A 25,607-nucleotide genomic window follows, 5' to 3' on the forward strand; every position below is an offset into this window, starting at 1 on the left:
CACTGTTAGTGACATCATAAAACTGCATGCGCTCGGTCGAATAAGATCAGAAAACGCGTTCACTATACTACTTTCCTCAATGCGGGTGGCCTCAAGAAATGTAATCACTCTTTCTTCCTAAGATGGCCAATCACTAACAGACTCATCAAATGCCTCTGTAATGCCATGATAGTCGCAACATACAACAGACTTCTATCCTCGGGTCATAACCCGTGTTTCCAATGGGTACCCAGTCACCCCGGCCTGCACGGAAACACCCGCGCAGACGCCTTAGCCCGTCGGGCACATGGGGACGTCACCTTCAATAACTGTCTCCTAGCACTTTCAGCCTCAGCATGTCGGTTACAGACACAGCGACTCCGTCATAGCGGCACTCGGCAGTTTCAAGAGGACGCTGTTTGACTGAACGTCCATCTCCGGTCTATCGACCCGTCGATAGATTTCGTTGCCACACACCACTGCTCGCGTCAAGAAGCGTCCATTATACACCGACTAGGACTTAATGCCACGAGGACACCTCTGCTTCTCTGTAAGATGGGTCTTCTCCAGTCGCCCAAATGCCCCACTTGCGCTGTTGAAGCTGATATTCAACATCTTCTCCTCGACTGTCACAGATTCGACACCCCTCGAGCTGCGGTGCACAGACTTTTCTCGGGCCACTCTGCTCGGCCGAGTACGACATCACACACAGCGGTCTGTGACCGAAGCACTGTTGACTTTCTTGAGCGATTGTCTTATGAACAGCTTGTGAACTCCAGTCGTGCAATCTCATTCTTCAGTGCCCCACTCTCACCCTCAACGCATTAACCTCATGCTCTCCTTTTAAAGTCATCTTGTGTAATCCATCTCATCATTCTTTCGCCGTTTATTATTCGTCTTTGTTTTTAATCTATCTCACCGTTCTTTCACCGTGTGTGAGATTATCCTTCCTAATTCTTTTCCTTTCTTTTTATTTATTTTATTCTTCATTTATTTTCTTTCTTTGCGGATTAGCAAGCCGACGACCCGTTTGGCTGACCTTTCCCGCCGTTTTTTTTTACGTTGGTCTAATAAATATATCCCGCCCACTCCCTCTGCATCGCCTATAGCAGCCATACTTCGCTGTTGGTGACACGCCCTTCTTGCGCCCGTTCTTCCCCGGTCAAAGGCATTCAATCTTCGTCGCCGCATGCCGAGTCTATCGGTCCATTGAAGAAAATACTCAGGTAGACTGGGGTCTAAAGAAGTTGGTTTATTGGCACCGACTAGGTACCTAAGGAAATCCCACGCCACAGTGTGACACATTTCGTAGCTGACATAGCAGTGAGTCGCCCCACGCACGAGGCATCGGCCCGTTCCCAGGTACGCCTGCTTTGGTCACCTTTGTCAAGGCTGCGTATAGCGGCACAGTGCTAGCACAACAGTGTTCTCCCTGGATATTTTTCAGATGGCGAATCATGGTACAGTTCGGTACGAAGTCGGTCCAGGAGGCACAATCCACCCTTGCTACAGCAACATCCCGTTATGCGTACCGCTAAACAATGAAACACCATCAACCAACCAGATCTCGCGTGTTATTCATGTTCTTCGATTATGTCGGACGTGCAGGTCAATGCATTAGATGCAACACATCGAGTGAGCTGAAGCACATTTGATGTTGTGCCAAATATTTTGTTTTATGGTTAGAAAACTCCATTCTCGCGATGCAGAGAACAAAAAAAGAGTACAAGCCACCTATTCTAATCAGCGAGAAAATATTTTATTTGCGGAGAGAAGGGTAGGACTGATTAGCGGAAGAATGTGGAACGGTACCATCTAATCATTCCCAGCGCCACTTCTTGTGTGTCCGGAATGAGGCTGTTCTCTTGAAAGCAACGCTGAAAGATAAAACGTGGAATGTGAAACTTTCAATGTGCAGCTTCGTCGGCAATCCGAAACTTCGAGGTATGTGTGACATTTCGGAAGAAAATACAGAAATGTATCAGAAAAAGCACATTCGCTACCGCGAATTGCAAGTGAACCGCGAATGCCACCATGTGTTCACCCTTTATCACAGCGACATAACGACTTTGGTAACATATCATTACGGCCGAAGTCTCATTATAACAGATGTCTCATTACGGCCAATAAGCATTTAACCCCCACGTGTCTCAATACATACAAAATCTCAATACAGCCAAACGAAGCATCCGCCATATTAGCAATCACAGTGTGGTATGCTTCCCAACGTATTATGTGTTCATGTTCATGTGTTCATGCACACAATACTACGTGACAGTGTTTCATGCATCCCTTGTGAGAAACTATTTTATTTCCATACTGTGCCATAGGATATTTGCATATGTTACATGTATTTTTACCTAATACTCAAGCATCATGCTACTCATTGATTCTGTGAGCAAACTCTTGGTGTGCATTCTGGAAGAGATTACTCCACAAAGGCGTGTGCCAGGAGCTGCCTTCTACAATTTGTCCTTCTGAAAAAAAAAAAAAATACGAAAGGTGCTGTACAAATTGACCCATGACAAATGACTAAATGACAAAATGAAAATGTTTGGTGATAATGATAAGCCATGTCACCAACGAGACATTTTTTTTACTGCTTATAGGTGGACATATTGAAGACAAGGATTTTTTTAAATATGAATGACCATGCGATGACAATTATATCATACTAATGCAGTAGCATAGCCAGAAAAATATTTCGGGACGAGTTTTACTAGGCCTTTGCACGGGCGAGGAAGATTCCCCTTCATTTCGCACTCCCAAATGCACTACCAAAGTTATCATTTCGGAGGAAGAGTCAGTTGAACCGAGAAACCCCCTTCTGGCTATGCCACTGCACTGATGTCACATCGTTCTAAGTGTGTGTCATCGTGGGCATGTGGAATTACTCTAAGCACCAAAATGTAAATTCAGAATCCGTACGTCAGAAGGGAAAGTCGCAGAAGTTAGATGCAGGCTTCATGGCAGAACACTTGCGCAGTGGTGAGCGACGTCGTTGGCTTAATTACACACGCTGTACAATTGCGGGCACATGGAACGTAAAACAGCAGCCACAACTTGAAAACGATACATTTCTTCATTATTATTATATGTGAAACATAAAAAAATACCGTGGCGGTTTACCGGTAAATGCGAGAGCAATGCGTTAGCATTAAGCAGCTTTCGCGATCCATAATTGACTTCCGGGTATCCACTTCCGGTCTAAACCGAACTTCATGTTGTCCATTTCCGGTCTACCCTGACTTCCGGTTCGTCACTTTCAATTACTGTACCTAAGTTAATTAACCTTTACGTAGCCTCAATTACTTTCAACTGCTCTTCAATTACCGAAGGTAACCGCTGGTTACCTGAGGCTAGCTGATAATCTTGACTTTCATTTAATTCCGTTTACTTGTTTTAATTACTGTAATTTCCATATAATTAACGTTAATTACCTTTTAATGACGTTTAATTACCTCGGGTAACCCGAGGTTACCTTCGGTAATCTTTAATTTCATTTAACATTTCTCTTAATTACATATATCTTACTTTCCAAACTCAACTTTCTTGATTTCATTACATTTAATTACTCTTACCTCTTACTCTTAATTACCTTCAACTACTTCAATTTCAAATCATTTACCCCCATTTACATTTACCCTCTTATATCCCCTTTACATGTCCACATATACCTCTGCCTCGGTGAGGCTTCACCGCCTCCCATACACAGACACACCACACCCAAACATACATACAGTTTTTTTCATTTTGACACTCCTAATGCTAACGCATTAAAAACAGCCTTCTACAACCGCTATACCTTCGCACGTGTTTGGTTTTCTCTGTTGTAGGAAGCGCTAGTGGGGGTCGTCATGACACTTCGTTGGTCACATGTAAGTCACAACGCAAGAGGTCCCAATATCCCGATTACGCGAAAAAAAAATGTCTAGATTAATATTAGGGTCAGATATACTGCTATGCATGGTGAAAGCTGCACGATGAAAGTGTGCAATGTAAACACAAAGACAAAAGCTTGTATTCAATGCGAGAAGAAAGAACGATTATGAGCAATTGTGAGAAGCTCGCAGCTATAGGCTGTGATGAGTGATGTAAGTACAAATATATTTTATTGCGCTACCTCTCAATGATATATCCAAGCTGAATTCACACAGGACAGCAACTAAGTTAACAACGTCGGACAAAACTTATCGATCTAAATCACCTACAATCATAGACTTACAGCAGTGTCATGCCTTTAGACAGTACGGCGCGAGCAGTTATGTAATCATAACATGAGCATGATATTGTTGTCGAAAAGAAATATAATCTACCATCGTAGCTGCAAAGCTACGTGGTCGGTCACAGCGTAGTCGGGGATTAACAGTGACTGTTGTGCTACTTATCTGCAAAACACGAAGTGAATGTGGTGTTGTAAGGCAACAAGAAATAGCAAATGACTTACCTGTCGACTGTCGTTGACCGGGTATCGGAAGAACGAGGCGTTCGGACTCTCGAATCCTTTCCCGTTTCTACAACAAGAAGCGGAGCAGAAATGTTGCGCATGCATCCCCTGGCGGCTGTGACTTTTCGAAGACACTGACATAGTCCGGCCAGCGCTTTTAAACACGAAACATCGGAATTCATAGACAAACCGCTATACACGCCATGGGCTACTGAAGACGGACGCCTACTACTCCGCGGACGCCAGTTCCAGCGGGCTCTGTCGAAGCGCTGTTGCCTGTTTGAGCGCTCGCGCACCAATTTGAACACGGCCAATCATCGCGCAGAAAACAAGTCATCCTCACGGGAACCAATCAGTAAGCACTAGCCACCGGATGTCGTCATTAGGTTAAATTTGTGACGTTTTCTGACGTCCGATGATATGAAACGCATGAAGCGCGCCTCACTTTATCCTGCAAAGGAACTCGCGAGTTTCGGGCCACTGGCTTTACCCGTGCTTTTTTCCTCTTTCTCGTGAACCCGCGCACCCCGCCTGTACGCGTGCTGCTTTTCCCTCTTTCTAGAGAATCGGCGCCCCCCACCTATAGGCTGTGTCGATATGCGTGCTTTGCAAGTTTCAACTTGGTTGCAGTGTGCCAGGAAGCGCTACGCAATGGACTCAGTATGCTCAGTACTTGTAAAGGCGTCAACCTGACAGGCGATTGTGTCAGTATAATGGCTGAAATAAATTTACGTTCGTTGCAACACTTCTCATAGTTGTTCTGGAATCACAGAATAACTACGGCGTGCATTAAAGTGACAGTCGCATACGGAAATGGGTCTATCAAATTGATACCATATTGTTTGGCATCGCTCGTTGGTCTACTTGGCCAATTTTCATGACTGGAAACTGCTTAGATATTAAATAAACGAATTTTAAAGATCCGAGCCGCCTCCGTAGCCGCGGAGGCTCCAGCGGAACCGACATCAACGTGACGTATTTATCTAAACGAACCAGATGGCTGCGCTGGCTGCGAGGCAGTGTTCCCAAATGTGGGGAAAGGTCGCTAAATTTAGCGAATTTCGGGGCCTCTCTAGCGACAAAATTTTGTATTTGGGATTAGCGGATTTTTTGTGACTTTCTGATATGTTCAGCGACTTTTTAGCGAGACGAATATTCCTTCATGAAGTCAGGAAGAATCGTGATTTTCCTGTCACATTTCGGTGGACGACAAGCCCTGGCGAAGAATAATATGAAATCGCGCCACCTTTTGCCGGCCGTAACACGCTCAGGGCCAATCCCATGTCACGGAGAGCTCCAGCCGCTTAGCGTAGTGCACGTTGTAGTTCCTTTGAGCTGTTGCCAGTTTGCCCCTTTTCTGATGAGCCGTGTGGACTAGACGCAAGTGATTTCCAAAATGCCCCCTAAGTAAGACCAGAAGTATCGCAAGAGCTTGGTGATGCTGCCAGTGTTCAAGTGATAGCTTCGTCCAGTCATCAGAGACTGGGGCTAAAGGGCCCTGTGCATCTATTGCAAGTGAGAAATTTATGCGAGGTTGTCAGACATAAAAAAGCATAGTAGGTCGCAAAAAGATGAGAAGGCATCGGAGCCTTTTGCAAGCAATAAAAAAACCACGTTCGGTGCCTCCGATGACAAAACCAGAAAAAGTTTTACAGAAGATATTCAAGGTTCCGAATTTCCTTTAATTTCTCTCATTCTTATCCACTCAGACTCATTTTGTCATGGCCTCTTTTGGCCATCTAGCACACTAATTCGCTGAAACATCATGGTTGGTTTGTCACCACATTCTTTCACAACGTGCAACGAACAAAAAGGGCAAAAGTAGTGGCAGTGACTTTTTTAGCGACTTTCAGTTTCGATTTTAGCGACTTTTCGGGATGCCACTAGCGACTTCATGCGAATGACACTTGCCAACACTGCTGCGAGGAGCCGGCCGTGTTGTTATTGTCTCCAAGTTCATCTGCTCTGCTTTCGACACTTGTGAATAATGGGGGATTCGCTCACATTTATTTCACTTTTGAAAGCTCCGAATTGATCATGTCAGGCCGTGCACGTTGTTACGTTCCTGGCTGTATGAAGACGTTCATAGCTAGCCCAGAGGTGTTTCACGAGCCGAGGGACCGCGACACGATGCGAAAGTGGGAAGATGCCATTTCCTGTGAAAACCCTGACCTACGAGATAAAGTACGCGTCTGTTCTTCTCATTTTTCGGACGACGTCTACAGGTTCGCTGACATTAAGCGAATGCGCGTAGGGATTCCAGTAAAAAGCAAGCGTTTGAGTTGACGCCGTGCCGACAATAGTGCAACTACTCAGTATGCCATAGCCCGAGGTAAGTGACATATGTTTCCCAGCCTCAATGAGCTACTGATTTGAAGATATGCTGCTACGACGACGCTTTCGCGAAATTCGTGTGTGCCAGCTAGGATGTACGGCCCGTCGTAAAACAATAAAATGAGCAAGGGCTCAGCCACACACCATGCGAGAAAGATAGACAGCTGTTCCAACATTCTGACTCAGCAGTATACTGCATGACGTTATGCCTTTTGCAGTTAAGATCTGCGTGAAACGTAAAATGTTTTATGCGTACACTAGGAACAAACCCGCAGGTTCAAATCGGTGCAGAATAAGTTTCATAATTTCAGCTGGGGGCATTTGATCTTAATTATCGAATAAAATCAGTTGATCAGATTTGAGGGAAATTTTTCCAGAACTAAAAAGTGCTTCAAATTCAGTGGGGTTCCATATAAGGCACAGAGCATAAATGGTACCTTATTACATGAAATAATATTTCTTGTTCAGAGCAATATTGGATTATCGCTGCCTTAACTAAAAGAGAAGACTGCATAAGGCAACATCTCCACTATAGTATTATATAATAGTATTATAGTGTCATTTTAACATGAATTAATGCAACATTACGATACAGTTACACTTTTCAGAAACCCACAACTGTTTGCAGCCTTGCCTTGCAGGTACTCAGACCCACTTACTGATGCCAAGTAGGGTAAGCCTCCCACCTTCTAGCGCCCTTCCTCTAACCTATGTTAGAGGAAGGGCGCTAGAAGGTGGGAGGTGGGTGCCAGTCGTTCTTGGGGTATGCAGAGACGAGCACAGCTGAAAGTGCGCAACTGGCATCCTTTAGCGATATGAGCTGTTCCACACCAGCACCTCGGCATCCTGATATAACAGCTGCGTCAACCTGGTATGGTGAAGCATATGTTGTAGAAGCATAATTATTTTGCAATACTACTGCTGATGTTTGAAGGGAATTGCCTCAGGACGAGAGCCGCTGATATTTCGAACAGAGACTGTTCTTTTTCTGGGCACGGTCCTCATCATTGGCATGGTATTTAAAGGGTTACCTAACCCTTTAAATACCATGCCAATGATGAGGACGGTGCCTAGAAGAGCAGTCTCTGTTCGAAATATCGGCGGCTTGAGGCTTGAGGCAATTCCCTTCATACTTCCTCATACTGGTTCGCTGGATTTCTACCAGTCTACGTACTGGTGATGATGTGCTACATGTCACAGCGATGTGATATGTATAGCATGAGAAAAGCAAATGTATCTCCCCTGGTGCAGCCCGACTGACCCTCAGTATCTGAGCTTCCCCCTTTCCGAGTTAACAGGGAGCTCAGATTCTGAAAAGCTTGTTCAAGCCCTGTGCTGGCAGATCTCATATCTGAATACACCTTTTCTACTGAGGAGTACAAAAAGCAGTTACAGTCACCGCCTCGCGAAATCTCATGCGCATGAGACGTAGGTCATACTTTCCACAATATGCCATTAAGTTATACAGGTATTTTTCTACATTTTAGATTAAATCCAGAAGAATGCTTTCATCTCATGACTGAGTTGAGACATGTGCCGTTGGAGATAAGGAGGTGCAATAGTAAAATTTGGAGTTTTCTCACACAAGAACAAGATGCGTGTGAATGTGAACAATTGTGAAATAGATGCATTACCTGGCGCAGCGATTGAGCATGATCGCTCTGCATCCAACCATCCAATATGCCGTGCACTAATATTTTGAGAGCTGGCAAACTCGATTTCGTTTCGTTCTTAAGTCGAACAGCACTACAGAAAGCTTGTCGAAGGGTTCTTGCGTCAACATCAATGCGCCATCTTGCGCATCTTGCGCAACAATCAATCGTCTTTGATGTTGCGTCATCAATCAATCGTCGTCGCATGATGCTGCGCATCTTGCGCAACATCATGCGTCAACATCTTGCGCCAACATCATCAACGCCATACGTCAACGCCAACGTCATAATAACAAGAAGAGGCACATGGCTGAATGCAGCAACTGCCTGCAGTTGCGGCATCCAGAGCACAGTCAAGCCAGCCCTGGGTAGAAAATAGGCCACTGGGACGCATCCTCCTGTGCTCAGCCATTCTTTTTAGGGCATGAATGTTCCAACGGCGCTTCCCATGTTTGACGTCATGAAAGTGTCTACCCTGACGAAACCATAGCATTTAAGGGCACAAAAGCAGCATTTCTTATTTCTTGCTGTGAATGACATGAGTACATTAGTGTGGTACAACTTTGACAGTATAAGTCTGATGCTCGTAGCTGTTTCTATCTCCTATATGTAGTTAAGACTTAAGCACATTGAGAGGCGAAACTTTGACGATGCCTTATGTGTCTAATGTTGAGATGTCTTCATATTCTGCACAGGGCTTGTAATTCTAATTCTCCCATCATATTTGTTTTCGAGTCCTTCCACGCCCTTTAAATACCGTGGCAATGATGAGGACAGTGCACAGAAGAACAACAGTCAAAATATTGGTAGCTGTCCTCCACAGGCACTTTCCTTCACATTTCCTAACCAATTCGCTGGATTTTCTACCAATTTACATGTCCAAATGTCATCAGGGAGAAATTGTTTCATAAACTACTTGTTATTGCAGACAAATTTTGTGTGGGTTAGTTGCTGTTTCATTTGCCTCTCACTTGTACTGCTGTTGCATTTCAGGGATGCGTTATGTTGACCCTTCACTGTGCACATCTGATTCCTATTTTTGATCTATTGGCTACGCTGCTCGCACTTGATACATTAACCCATGCCACAAGCAAATGGGAATACAGTGCCCTGCACTTGAATGCATCACTGTGAAGTTGAACATGATGGAGAACACACAGGAACAAGTACAACAAACACACACAGCGTTCAACTAGCATCTGGTTTATTTGGACATAGTCCAAATAAATCTGTTGCCAGTTGAACGCTCCCCGTGTTTGTTGTCCTTGTCCCTGTCCATTCTCCAATATGTTAAGTCCAAACAGACATGCTCTACACATTGCTGCACCGTAAAGTTATCAAGGTAAACAAAATTTCACAGTCATGCTTTGCTTATCCTTTTATTGTGCAGTTCAGTGTACGTCTACACCACATTACAGAGCTGAAACAAGACATGGACAGCAGGAATCAGACAGGTCTCAATGTTATGCTGCATTACATGAGTTACAACTGAAATGATCAGAAAGATTTGCTTGCAGTTTGTTAGTTTACAACACGGGATTGCTGTGAGCAAAATGATGCAAAGAGTAGCAATTTATATGAAAGAAACGTGCATGAAATGGAATAAGTGTGCGAACACATGTACGCTCACATAATTTCCATGTCCTACGAATACAGGCAATCATCTTCAACCAGCAAGAGACGGGGAGACAAATATGCACCACAATGCCATCTGCTTAACCGTAGCAACTGTGTGACAGAATACAACAAAGGCATTTCTTTTACTTGAATAACAATTTTAGAACACATTAGCAAGATCAGCACACTTTTCTGGAAAAACTGTGAGCAACTTCTTATAGTAATCTTTTACTTAGTTGCTAGTAAAACAGATTGTCCTGTTGTGCGTGTTCGTGTCCCTGTCTCTTCGTGTTGGAAGATGATTGCTCAGTACAAACTACCCCACTTCGCAAGTTTGCTCGGAATACAGCAAGTAGCAAAACTCATGGAGATCACGAGCTTCTTTTTTTTTCTGCATTGAGTATACTACATTGTAAAAAAATGGTATCAGTAGTATACGACTAATGAGAGTTAGCCCATAGCAACGGCCCCACGACCCCTAGCAACGGCCCCAATTTACCCACACTATCATCTAGTTTACTGCCCAGCGCCGTTATCTGACCCCCGCGTGCGTGGGCGGTGGGCGTAGGGCTGCGCGTGCGCTTACCGTCGCGCATTTTTCAGCCTGGGTCGACTTCTTTGGCGATTTTTTCCGCGTTCGGCGGATGACGCGTAGGCGATGCACGAAGGCAACCACGCCAAGCGGTGCCACCGTCGCGCATTTTTCTGTCTGGGCAGACTTCTTTGGCGATTTTTCTGCCTGGACCGACTTCACTCGCGAATTTTTTTCCGCCGGAACAGCTGCGCGTTGGGCGGTTTACATGAAGTATAGATATGCAAAGGACAGTCATACACAAAACTACAAGTGTAAATATAATTATTAATGCCAATCGTGCTGGGAATTGTACTGCCAATCTGCGAAGGGGGGAAATCCAGAAGAAAAAACCTTCACGATCTGAAACAGAAGAAACACAAGACAATACAATTCACATAATAAAGGATATACTTGCTCATTACCGGGATAATAGCATTCAAGAGGTATCACACAGTAAGAATCAAACACAGTATTTTTTATTATTTGTAATCATACACATCAGTTTTCAATGAATCTGTATGACGGGAAGCGACTTTTAATCAAAGAAGATATTCTTAATCAATATGGTAACAATCAAAATTACAAGTTTTATTATAAAAAGTCTAAGATTGCAATACGTGAGCAGCATCATTGCGCCGCTATCAAGTGGGGTTTTAATTCCAGTTAAATTAGAAGTTTCAATAGATGTAAGTAAATAATTGTGCACAGCAGGGTCCCTGAAAGACCACGGGAACACAGATGGACGACACAGACACAAGAGGAAATAAAATGTATAACGAAGGACACCACATTTAGTTAAAGAAGGTAATCTTCATCGATACGATTACAATCAATATTGCGAGTTTTATTATAAAAAGTCTGGGACGTGATCACGACCATTGTGATACTATCAATTTCCATCAATATACGGGGACTTTCTTGTCAAGTGATGCAACGAATTTCGAGCACAATAGGGAAGCTAAGTTGAATATGTTTTGTTCCAACATGACACAACTTTTAATCAATTAATTTATTATTAAAGAAATAGCGCCGACTTAAGGAAATAGTTCGAATCAACACAACACAATGAATAGCCAGTACTAATAGAGAACCACACCAGCACATCCTCCAACACGCAACCAACAGGCCCATGTAGGGAAATAATAGCCAAATAATCTATCAAAATGAGAAACATTACAAATTTAATAAATTCAAACTGACGAGCATAAATGTAAGAAAATAATTTGATTCTGAAGGACAGAGAAAAACAATCAACAGCTAGCACTAATGGAGAATGGTGAAGAAATATCAGAGCGAAACATTCTCCAACACGTAAACAACATATGAAAATAATCTATCATTTGAAGCACCATAAAATCATCCTCGTGACCTAATCTAATCGAACACTATACAGTTTTCATTCTAATAGACACTACAAACCTTACTTTGTTTTATGAATCCACTGGAGTTATCCAACACACAGATAATAGACATTGTACAATGAGAAAAAACCAAGGCAGCTTTCTCTCGCTTTCTCCTCCTTTTCCTCATTGCGGGGAGACCTTCTCTCTATATATATACAGCCAAAGCGAAGAAACTGCGCATGCTTTGTAACTCCAAGGGGTGGGGGACTCACTCTCTCACACATTCATTTCCTTCTTTCCCCGAACGGGGTCGGTTGCTGGGGGCGGTTTGTCGGCAAAGTTTGTACAGAGGTGATATTTTTTCTTCAACATTTACCGCAAATAAATGCTAAAGCTATTCAATTCTGGAGAACACAAGAAGAATTCTAAACAATCAATAGCCAGCAAAAACTAAGAACAGAAATCTATATCAGAGCAAACCGGTTTTCGACAAACGTTTTCTAGGCATTCGAGAAATATTATGCTAACATCAGCGAAATAATACCCAATCAAAACGAGAACCATTGCAAATTTAATTAATTTACTTCGAATTTTTATATTATCTTGTAACAGAAAGTTCTACATAGATGAACCACACAGAAACAACACAAATATTCATCTGAAATGCAAATCAGAAATATGAGGCTTTCCCAACTCAGAGAAAATTCGACTCAATATCATTATTTTTATTGATGTCAATTGAGTGAACACCTGAAACAAAGACAAGACAATAATTATTTCAAGCAATAATTTTCTAATCAAGCGAGAAATATTTAAATGTTTTCTACAAAGCAAATCAACAGACACAACTCATACATCCTGCACACATAATTCCCAACTCAGAGAATATTTTTAAGAATATCTATGGAGTGAACACCTGGGACAAAGACAAATCAATAACTAATTCAGGGAAACAATTTCTAAGCATGAGATATGAGTGATCTTTTACGATAACATACAGCGGCTTCAATACAAAAAGGGAAGCCGCCGACTATAAAATTCCCCCACTCCTGTCAAGGTTAGGCCCGCAGGAAGGGGAGGATTCTCGCGTGGTCTTCTACATAGAATCATTGAAAGCACACGTTTTTTCTTACACATCACATATTTTTGTAAATAATTTTCCATAATTCTCATGGCGACACGGGTGGGATATTGATAACATTCTAAACCTGATCGGATAACAAATTTTTGAAACAACAAAATGAGCACTGATATGCTTTAGTTAAGTGTAGAAACACCCTAGAAAACAGAACAAACAAGGAATCATCATCGAAGAGACGGACTGATTTTGCATTCGATAGCACAAGTCGTGGGAGGATGTGATAAAAACTGCTTCGAAAAAGAAGAGCCTCGAAATGATTCCATTATCACTGCATTTCGATACGTCATAGACATGGTCGTATTCGGAGATATGGTAGAAATTACAGAATTGAAGCTGCAAGAATTTGTATGCCGAATCTACAATAGTTATAAACATATCTGCACATCAAGATCGGAAAAACCACTGGGATTGATGGTGGAGGTTTTGAGGTCGGCTAACGAAGAATTGAAGTGTTCGTCACCAGATGTAATCGTAATCATAGCGAAGGACATCAAGGAAGCAGTCAGATCAAATTACCATATACGAGCGGTCTATATCGCGCGATTCATTATGGATTTGTTGAAATTACATCTAACTATTGATGTGGGAAGAACATAAAAAATATTATCACGTGATATGTTCCACTACCACGGATATGCAATTATTTTCTCCTACCAGTTCTTGCAATGATGTCGAATGAGCAGAAGTTCAATATTGTTGTACAAGGTCTGATGTATGATCACTTACTGAGACTCAACGACCATATCAACTGCCGTGGATTATACACAACGTGGATTCTGCTTGCCGTGGGGACTGATAATCACAAATATTTTTCGGATGAAATTTGCTTAAACCTCGAAGAACCGGTCATCCGCCTGACGACGAACTCGTTTCTCAACAAAAAAAAAAAATTAACACACTCGCGTGCGGTAGCGGGTTAATAGGAACAAGACAGATGTTCTGGAAAATTCTCCCGATACGTGGTTAAAACATGTTCACGAAATAAAAGCATTTGGTTGAAGTATAGTACTTGTGTCTCTGTCCTTTTATGTCTTTTAGGGTATTGTCTCTTTTGTACCCAGTACGGAGGGTTTTAACGCTTTTAAATGATGTACCAACCGACCCACTTCGCAACGTTGTTTTACACTCTCTACAACTAAGTTCGTAAAGTGCAACACCCGTTCATATTTTAATTAAGCACCTACTGATGTGTAGTAGTCTAAACTTTTCAAGACTTCCCCTCGAAGTGTTTCGACAGATGCTTACGCTTTTACACTTTTTTTTACATTTAATATACAATCAAATAGGTTGCATAGGATGTGTGACTATGTTAACCTTTTTAATCTGATCTTTGAAAAATCTCAAACTTGTAAGAAAGTACGAGGGGCGTTCAAGTCAAACTGGGACTTTCTGTCTCCTGAGTGTACAAATGGCTCGCGCTACTTCTTTTTCGTCATTTTCACACGCGACAGGCCTCCGCGTTCACCACGTGGTGGTCCAAAGTTTGTGCAAAACAGAAGACACGTGCTGGACAAGATGGCCGACAACGAGGTGAGTGCGCACATCGAACAGCGAATTGTCATGAAGTTTCTCGTGAATGAAGGCGAAAAGTCATCTGAAATTCACAGAAGACCTCAGGCTCAGTATGGCCACGATACACTTAGCCGCAGCAAAGCGTTTGAGTGGTGCAAACGGTTCCCAGACGGGCGTACGTCAGTGCAGGGCGATCCCGGTCGGGGCGGCTCAGAGCCCAGTGTCAGAGTTCCTGAGAACATCCAACTTGTGGAGCGACTGATCCTCAAGGACCGACGGATAACATCTCTCGAACTGGCTCGAAAGACGGACCTTTCTGTGGGACCGTTGAACACTATCAGTCATGAACACCTCCAGTTTCGGAAAGCCGGGCTTCATCACCAAAGGAGTCCTCCTCCAACAGGACAATGCAGGCCCGCATACCGCGCTTCTCACGACACGCACCTTACAGGAACTTGGCTGGGAGTTGCTGCCACATCCCCCTTACAGTCCAGTCCTCTCCCCCAGCAGTTTCCATCTGTTCAGGCCTCTGAAGGCGTTCCTTGGATGCCGCCACTTTAGCTGCGACGACGAAGTCAAGAATGCGGTCCGATCATGGCTGCTACGTGCCGGTTAGGATTTCTACGCTGCTGGCATCCAAGCCCTCGTGAAACGCCGGGAGAAGTGCATTAGTGCAGCTGGAGATTACGTTGAAAAATAAAACTAATTTCTCGCCTGTAAGTTCATTTTACTTTTGCGAAAAATGAAAAGTCCCGGTTTGACTTGAAGACCCCTTGTATGTACAGTTTGACTTTGAAATTTTAAACAAGAAATGATCTTTGGTGTAGAGTTTGCATTTACCTCATTATGAGCTAAAAACCTCTAAAATTAAAGTATACCCTTTCCATTTGTAGTGTCCGTAAGCTATGACACTATGAATACGATGATAGCCTTTCACTATGTATACGGGAAACCTCAGGCACATTCGTCAATTGGATAAATGGTATACGTTGATGCGTGACCTGAGCTGCTTACAATGATTAAGTTTGCAAAAGGAATATTTGCTTAGAAAATATTATAATTAAGTTTACATATCTTCCATTGTGATTATACATGATGGTCATCCTCGTTATATATTGGTTAAACATTTCTGATGATAATTGTGTGGTTCGCTTCTCCAAAAATCTGATTGCCAGTTAGAATTCATCTCATATTCGTTTGTGCGCTATGTGTTACGAGGATGGCGTGATTAGAATTGTGCTCTGCCTGCACGTCATGCTTATAAAATCACCCATTTGCATCGCAGCATTTCGCAATGGATTCCCTTCAACATATATTGCTAAAAGATTATATAAACATTCTTTCAATTATACGCATTGAAGATTTGTCATTTGAACGTTGTACATTTGTCATTGCTCAAGAATAAGAGAACAAGAGAGCTAGTTCAGCTGGTTGAGAAATATACACACTGTGCACCACAAAATCTGATATGTTTTTGCAAAAGATTAGTGATCCTCTTTTGTAAACAAAGTTTGATGTATCATGCCTCTGAATTTCAATGACATAATTGTACCAATTATTCCCGTCCCTTCCGATGTTGAAGTTGTAAACGTCATGCTTCACTGCGTTCTATTGTTGACAGGGGAGCGAGAAAGAGTTTATGGGTAGTCATGTCAAACCTATTTGACAGTCAGCTCCATATGAGAATTCTCGCACATAGTGTGGAATATGCGTTTCCTTAGCAATCATTGTTCTCAATCGAACCATGCTAAATGCATTCGAAAATTCCAAAATCTCAAGTTTTCGTTGGTTGTCTTGATTGCTGAATTGAGAATGCATCATATGGTAGTTCCTTATTATGGGTCGCTTGAATCCCGTGTTGATTAATGCAATCGATACGAGGTCGCCATATTTGTATCACCTCAGTAACTTGCATGTGATAATACTTTTATATACTTTCCACATCAATAGTTAGATGTAATTTTTTAAAAAAATCATAACGAATCGCGCGATATGCACCGCTTGTATATGGTAATTTGATCTGACTGCTTCTTGATGAATGCAATGCCCTTTGCTATGATTACGATTACACCTGGTGACAAGCACTTCAATTCTTCATTAGCCGACCTCAAAACCTCTACCATCAATCCCAGTGGTGTTTCCGATATTGATGTGCAGATATTTTTATAACTATTTTAGGTCCCGGATAAAAATTCTTGCACCTTCAATTCTGTAATTTCAACCATATCTCCGAATACGACCATGTCTGCGGCGTATCGTAATGTAGTGATCATGGAATCATTTTGAGGCTCTTCTTTCCCTTCCTACATCTCTACCGGTTCGCTGGATTTCTACCCATCTACTTTCCCGAAGGAGTTTTTTATCACATCCTGCCATGACTTGCGGTATCCAGTGCAAAATCCGTCCATCTCTTCGATGATGATTTCTTGTTTGTTCTGTTTTCTAGTGTGCTTCTACACTTAGCTAAAGCGTATCTGCGCTCATTTTATCGCTTAAAAATTTGTTATGCTATCAGGTTTACAATGTTATCGATATCCCGGCTGTGTCGTCATGAAAATTATGGAAAGTGATTTACAAAAATATGTGATGTGTAAGCAAAAACGTGTGCTTTCACTGATTCTATGTAGAAGACCGCACGTGAATCGTCCTCTCCTTGCGGGCGAAACCCTGACAGGATTGGGGGAATTTTATGGTCGCCGGCTTCCCTTTTTGTATTGAAGCCCCTGTATGTTAACCAAAAAGATCACTCATATCTCTTGCTTAGAAATTGTTTCCCTGAATTAATTGTTGATTGTCTTTGTTCCAGGAGTTCACTCGATAGATATTAATAAAAATATTCTCTGAGTTGGGAATTATGTATGAGTTGTGTCTGTTGATTTCCTCTGTAGAAAACTTGTAAATATTTCCCGCTTGCTTAGAAAATTATTGCCTGAAATAATTACTGTCTTCTGTTTGTCTCAAGTGGTCACTCGATTGACATTAATAAAAATAATGATCTTGGGTCGAATATTTTCTGAGTTGGGAAAGCCTGATATTTCTGAGTTGCATTTCACCTGTGTTGTTCCTGTGTGGTTCATCTATGTAGAACTTTCTGTTGCAAGATAATATAAAAATTCGAAGTAAATTAATTAAATTTGCAATGTTTCCCGTTTAAATTGAGGATTGTTTCGCTGATGTTAGCATAATATTTTTCGATTGCTTAGAAAATGTTTCTCTAAAACCGGTTTCCTCTGATATTGATGTCTGTTCTTAGTTTTTGCTGGCTATTGTTTGCTTTGATTGAATTCTTGTTGTGTTCTCCAGAATCGAATAATGTTAGCATCTATTTGCGGTAAATGTTGAATAAAAAAATTCGCCTCTGTACAAACTTGGCCGGCGACCGGTGCTCGATTGTGCTCGAAATTCCTTACAGCACTTAATAAGAAAGTCCCCGCTATATGATACTGTGGAAATTGATGGTGTTACAACGACAGTGACCACGTCTCAGACTTTTTATAATAAAACTTGTAATTTTGATTGTAATCATATTAATGAAGATTATCTTCTTAACTAAATGCGGTGTCCTTCGTTACAGATTGTACTTCCTTTTGTGTTAGTGTCGTCCCTTTGTGTTCCCGTGGTCTTCCAGGGCCTCCTGTTGTGCACAATCAATTACTTACATCTATTGAAACTTGTAATTTTAATTAAAATTAAAACCCCATATCGCAATGACGGTGGTCACGTCTCAGACTTTTTATAATAAAACTTGTAATTTTGGTTGTAAGCTTATTGATTAAGAATATCTTCTTTGATTAAAAGTCGTGTCCTGTGATATAGATTTTAATTCCTCTTGTGTTCGTATTGTCCCTCTATTGTGCACTATTAATTTCTTACATCTATCGGAACTTGTAATTTTTATTGTTGCCATATTGATTAAGAATATCTTCTTTGACTAAAAGTCGATTCCTGTGATATAGATTAATTGAAAAATTGTGTGTATAATTACCAATAATAAAGATATTGTGTTTGATTTTTTCGGTGTGATACCTCTTCAATGCTATTGCGTCATACCGGTAATGAGCAAGTATATCCTTTATCATGTGAATTGTATTTCTTGAGTTGTTTCAGATCGATAAGGTTTTTCGGCTGAATTTTCTCCTTCAGAGATTGCCACTACGATTCCCAGCACCATTGGCATTAAAGGAGTACAGAGGGCCATCCAAAAAAATTTCAGATTAAGACATCTGATGAAAGTGTATGTGTCATTATACCGAATAGCGCGAAAGGTTTTGATGTGTGCAATTTGTTTCCCAGAAAAAAACTCACATAAACATAGCTCCGCGCCTTCACCCTTAACTCGCCACTCCAGCTATAACGAGGATGAGCAGGTACGATGCCACGTCACCGATGACGGCATAAGGAGACTCGTTCTGGTTTGCCGGTCAGTGGGGGTCAGCGCCTTGTCCCTTTGCCGCCGTAAACCTGTTTTGCCAGTTTTCCCGGAGAATTGGGGAGAGAAGGAGCGGCCGAAGCATTACCGAGCAAGGAGAAAGGCTTTATCAGAACCCCGAACAGCCGAGTAGCAGACGACAGCGGAGTAGCAGACAACATTTCTCTAGGCCAATCAGCGAGCGTTCTCCTTATAGCGTCAGCGCGAGGTTCCAGGCGAGATTCCAGCCTGTGATCTGCCTTAGGCAGATCACAGGCTGGTACTGCTATTCACCACCGTTGCGCACGGTCGCTTTTTGCGGCGTATTTTAAATTCAATTTCTCCGATAATTATGACTCCGTGGTGTAAATTACTTCGCATGGTGAATCTTACTGGCCTACTTAACAGTTTTATAGGAAGAAAACTGGGTGTTAAAAAATGACTTCTGTGCTACTTTAACAATTATATTTCCACTTGTACGTTTGTGTATGACTGTCCTTTGCATGTGTATACTTGATGTAAACCCCCACCGCCCAGCTGTTGCGGCGGAAAAAATCGCGAATGAAGTCGGCCCAGGTGCGACAGTGACACCGCTTTGCTGGGTTGCCAGCGTACATGTCCATACTTGCATATAAACTGCCCACGCGCCACCCACCGCGCACGGGAAAAAATTTCGAAGGAAGTCGGCCCATGCAGAAAAATCGCCAAAGAAGTCTGCCCAGGCGGGAAGATGCGCGACGATGGCACCGCTTCGCGGGGTTGCCGGCGTGCACCGCCCACGCGTCACCAACCGCACGTGGAAACAAATCGCCCAAGAAGTCGGCCGAGGCTGAAAAATGCGTGACTGTAAGCGCACGGGCAGCCCTCCGCCCCCGCACTCGGGGCTCAGATAACGGCGCGGGGCAGTAAATTAGATGATAGTGTGGGTAAATTGGAACAACTGGCCGTTGCTAAGGGTCGTGGGGCCGTTGCCATGGGCTAACTCTCATAAGTCGTATACTACTGGTATCCATAGTAAGGTAAGTTATAACATGTAAATGGAATATGTTACCCTTCTGAATATGTTAATACCCTCAGATGGCGATGGGAAGAGCAACAGTACATCCAGGTAGTCCCAGATCCAGTTGGGGAATCTTGAACACCTGTGAGAAAAAACAATCCTTAAAGCTGCCTTGCCAATTAAAAAGGGTAACAGCACTAAAATATACCTTGTGCCATGAAAAAACACACCCAGCTAAACTGTACACAGGATATAAACATGAAGCAACATATATACAAAGTACGCCACGAAAGCGTGTTTGGTGTGTGTGTCCCTTCTGAGTGTTTGTCCTGTACTGTTACACTCTTACCCTTTTTAATATCTTAGTCTAACATGCCCAACAAGATGTTTCTCGTAATACAGTCGACCCGCGTTTATCCGGACTTCAATTATCCGGATCCCCCGATATCCGGACAAAAAGCATGGGAACGTATTTTCCTCCATGTATTTTGTTCTCGTTTATCCGGACTTCAGCTTCCGGACTCGGACAAGAATTCCAGGGAACCAAAGTTGAAAATTCTTGTAATCCAGCTTCAGTTATCCGGACTACCGTGAGTAAGAGGAGACGCTGACCCCGCTTTGTCACCCTTTTCGTTGTGTTGGGGTTATTCCCGTCACACGTCATCGACAAACATTCCTGCGAAGGGGAGACAACCGTGCACGATGACCCCCTTCTCTATTTGTGTGCGTTGGGTCACGTTGACCAGTCGAGTCATTTCGAAATATCTCGAGCAACTGTCCGGTTCTAGAGGGGGAAAACTCAAACCGGAGGGATGTCGCCTGATCGCCCGCCCTGTGCGAATCAGCTTCGCTGGCAAGGCAGTGATATGCAAGAGGAAGAAGGACAACCCCCACCTGAAGTTGCCGGACATTCAACAGTGGTCAAAGTCTGAACTTGGTCTCGACATTCCGAAGTCTACCATGGCGGATATACTCAGCCGTTCGGACAAATGGCTTAGCGCAGACAAAGAAAACGTGAACGCCGTGCGGGACCGTTCTGGACTTGAATGAAATGTGAAGGAAGCCCTTCTAACATGGTTCGGCGATCTTCGTTCTCGGGGGGACCGGTTAACGACACGATGCTGATTGAGAAAGCCAAAATTTGTTTGACTACGTTGACGTTGATAAGGATGATGACACGTGTGCAGCTATGACTGATGACGGTATGATTCCTGCTGTTGCCTCCGATGATGTGCAGCAAGACGGTGCCAATGACGCCAGTGAGAAAGAAGGCCCCGTTGTAACCGTGGAACATGCGAGATCGGCATTAAGGCCTGCACTGACATTTTTCGAGCAGTGCAACAACGTGGCTCTAATCTATGCAATTAGCACAAGTTTGCAGGAATTGAGTGCTTACACTACTATGAAACAGCTGTCATTGACGAGCTTTCTGTGTTTTAATTAAACCTTGCTCTGTAGGACGCTTTTATTCGGTCGTTTCATTTATCCGGAGGCCCCGTTATCCGGACGATTTCGCCGGGAACGGCACCGTCCGGATAAACGGGGGTCGACTGTATAATAAGCAGGGTGGAACTTGTACAGATGAGATGTTTTTCTGAATTCAGGTATATAAAAGTGGGGTGCTACAGCTTTTTCCACCGTTATTAATCCTCTTGTCGTACATTTTAATCCTTATACCATGACATTTAATCCATTTGCCATCCGAATTAATCCTCCTTTCATTATTTTTTATCCTCATTTCACACAATTTAATCAATTTCTCATGCAATTTAATCCAAGAGACTATGTGTGGGCTACGTGACTTTCTTTTGTATTTTGGGACAATTCCCATGTGTACGAGAATTGCAGATGCTTTTCATTAATAATGTGGGTTTCTGCACCATAATGGGATACTGTGGGACTGTCAATCTGGATCACGGTATTATGGGACTATTTCCATGTCTACGAGTTTTACCGATGGTTTTCATTAAAAACGTGGATTTCTGCACTGTAATGGGATACTGTGGGACTGCCAATCTGGATTACGATATTGTGGGACTATTTCCATGTCTACGGATATTACTCATGCTTTTATTAAAAACGAGGGTTTCTGCATTGTAATGGGATATTGTGGGACTGTGTATATGGTTTACGATATTGTGGGACTATTCCCATGTATACTGGTATAACACATGCCTTTCATTAGATATGCGGGTTTCTGCACCATAATGGGATACTGTGGGACTGTCGATCTTGATTACGATATTCTGGGACTATAAGCAAACCTACGGGTATTCCCCGTGCTTTCCATTAAAAGCGCGGTTTTCGCACTGTAATGGGATACTGTGGGACCGTCATTCTGGATTACGATATTTTTTTACTATTTCCATGTCTATGGGTATTACCCATGCTTTTAAAGGGGCACAAAACAGGTCGAGGAACATTCTCCAATTATTATGCCCAATGAAAGAACATAGCTCACGATATCCAAATATGAAATTCTTTTGCTTCTAGCGAGCGTCTTTAACACGAAACAATGCCATTCAAAGAGCATAATCCGCACGAGTCTCTCCTTATCCTTGGAACCGAGTCACGTCATTATATTCCAGCGTATTGCAACACCGAATTCTAGGCGCTGGAAGTGGGGGAGTTTTCGCTCTCCTAGCCAACGACGGACCCCACTGAGACAAGCTGCAGCTCGCGAGGGAACCGGTTGTGGGGACATCGCGGTGACCTCGCGGAGCAATACAGCACCATAGCAGCAACACAGTGCGCACGTGAAATATAATATTGAGGGTTTTTGGTACGGTTTGAACTGGCTATCTTATATTTCACAAGAGGGAATGTGTTTAGAGTTGACCTCACCTCTTGATATTACAACAAAATTGATGTATAGGCGTCCCACATTCTAAATGGCTGATGATGCGCGACGTCAAAATGACGTGCCGCTATTGTCGCCAGGGGATCGCAGGGCGGAGCACAAGGGCGAAAGAGTGCAGTGAATATTCAGTCGGTTTGGCGTCATTATTTACTTTTTTACGACAACAATTTTTTGAAAACGTTCACCGTCGGCAACGTATCACGATACATTAAGAAAAAGTGCGCCTTGTATACCTGTTTATTGCCCCTTTAATTCAAAATGCAGGTTTCTGCAGTATAACGGGATACTGTAGGATTGTCTGTCTGGTTTAGGATATTGTGAGACTACTGCCATATGTGCGGGTATTACCCATGCTTACCTTCAAATGTGTGGGTTTCTGCACTGTAATGGGATACTGCGGGACTGTCAATCTTGATTACGATATCCTGGGACTATAAGCATGTCTATGGGTATTCCCCGTGCTTTTCATTAAAAACGCGGGTTTTTGCACTAATGGGATACTGCGGGACTGTCAATCTTGATTACGGTATTTTGGCACAATTCCCATGTCTACGGGTATTGCACATGCTTTTCATTAATAATGCGGGTTTCGGCACCATAATGGGATACTGCGGGACTGTCAACCTGGATTTCGATATTGTGGGACTATTAACATGTCTACCGTAGACATGGGAATAGCCCTACAATACTGTGATCCAGACTGACAGTCCCACAGTATCCCATTATGGTACAGAAACCAGCATTTTGAATGGAAAGCATGGGTAATACCCGTAGACGTGGAAATAGCCCCAGAATAGTGTAATCGAGACTGACAGTCCCACAGTATCCCATTACAGTGCAGAAACCAACGTTTTTAATGAAAACCATGTGTAAAACTCGTAGACATGGGAATAGTCCCACAATACCGTAATCCAGGTTGGCAGTCCCACAGTATCCCATTATGGTGCAGAAACCCCCATTATAATGAAAAGCACGTGCAATACCCATACACATGGGAATTGTCCCAAAATAGTAAAAAAAAGTCACGTAGCCCACACATAGTCAGTTGGATTAAATTGCATGAAAAATTGATTCAATTATGTAAAATGAGTTAAAAAAATTGAAGACAGGATTAATTCGGATGGGAAAAGGATTAAATGACATGGTATAAAGATTAAAATGTACGCCAAAGGGTTAATAACGGCGTAAAAAGCTGCAGTTGTGTAGAAACATGCATTTCATCTGCAATACAGCACAAAAGGAAGAGATGGACGCGAAATTGCATGGATATGTCTAGTTCGATGCTGCAGCCACGTACTATTTACATTTGATATGCACATTGCTACTAAATATATACATGCTCGTGGATCGAATCTGGGAATGAAATGGGATTTAGCCCGAGTCGGACCGAAAAACACTTGCGGAGGAAGTCATCATGCATCTATGAAGTCCTACAATGTGATTTTTACAAGTGCTGTTTGCCGGATGCGGCAAGATTTGATATGGGATTTGTAGTTTATTTCACTTTTCCGGATATGAAACCACTTTAACGCGGTCCTGGTATAACTGTACGATTCATCAGCGATAGCTGCGTGATTTCCAGCTATCGTTTGAAATTGACAACCAGTGCCCCCGTCAAAGAAATTGAAAAACCACGTTACTGTACCTGTTGTCTATTGGAGCAGGAAGTTGCAGCCGGTAGCACAGGTTGAGGAAAAAAGAGGATGCCCGCAATGCACTGCAACCATGTGCTAGCGCAGAGCGCCGCTACCGGGTCCACTGCACGGCAACACATTACACGTCCTGCTCCTCTGTCTGCAAAACCCGCAGAGGCAGTTGTTTTCGAAGTGGGCGTCTGTCAAGCACTGAATCGAGAAGCTGCTCGTAACTGAAGAACGGCGTGATCGTCGCGACCAGTGTCGTCTCCGTATCTCTAGTGTACAGTGTCGTTGCAATGGGTCGGTAGAATAAGGGTCATTGTCCTCTATTACTGCATCACTGATGTCCTCGAGGAAATATCTGGATAACAACGACAGTTAACATTCGCTCACGTCCGATATGTTGACATCCGAATGCCTTGTAGACGGCGGCGGATCAAAAGCGTCCCGGTCCAGATTCTGGAGGCCGCGCCCTGATTGGTTCTGAGATAAGTACGTTTTCATGCTTTTTGAGAGAGGGATTAACGGAATACACACAGCATCCGGCGTCAACTCTTGTCGTGCATTCCATCGAATAACAGCCGAACAACGCCACTATTTCGTGTGGGGTTTTCGATGGCGTGTTCAACCGTCCATAAGGAATAAAATGACACTATAGTTTCCAAATTGCCCTAAACTGATGCGACTGTCACTTTAAAGGGGTGAAGGAATGACGCGTCTCCGAAGATCCCCAATGAACAAAATAAAGAAAAAAATGGTGTTCCTTCACGAATTTTTTTGCGGACGATCTACCGAACGGATTTTTGTTCTGAGAACGGCTACGATATCAGGTCACCGAAAAGGACAGATGTTCTCCTTGGGACAACTTCGTAGCTTTTATAATTAAAAAGTTAATTAACGATTTTTAGGTAATTAGTCATTTGACGGTCAAGCAACATATGGCCAAGAACGTCCGCCGGCCCAGAGATGATAGAAGTGAAAACAGCATGTCTATAGCCCTTATAGTTTTTGTTAAAAATATGTATCGCCTAAAATAAGACACCCTGTATACATATATTTTTATATTTCCCTGTCCAGAAATTTTATTTAAAGGGAGCGACAAA

At 42.8% G+C, this 25,607-nt stretch overlaps 1 protein-coding gene across 1 annotated transcript in view; it reads right to left on the reverse strand.

Moving 5' to 3' along the window:
* Positions 1–1,722: 1,722 nt before the first annotated feature.
* LOC135397931 (uncharacterized) overlaps positions 1,723–25,607 on the reverse strand; it is a 265,815-nt gene continuing 241,930 nt past the window's right edge. The window contains exons 6-7 of the mRNA XM_064629423.1: positions 20,059–20,149; positions 1,723–1,856 (exon numbers count right to left, since the gene is read on the reverse strand). Coding sequence (XP_064485493.1) covers positions 20,081–20,149 — 69 coding nt within the window. The 3' untranslated portion in view covers positions 1,723–1,856; positions 20,059–20,080. The remainder of the gene's footprint in view (positions 1,857–20,058; positions 20,150–25,607) is intronic.

Source organism: Ornithodoros turicata, chromosome 6 (assembly GCF_037126465.1).
Source record: "Ornithodoros turicata isolate Travis chromosome 6, ASM3712646v1, whole genome shotgun sequence".
In the NCBI taxonomy this organism is placed as follows: domain Eukaryota; kingdom Metazoa; phylum Arthropoda; class Arachnida; order Ixodida; family Argasidae; genus Ornithodoros; species Ornithodoros turicata.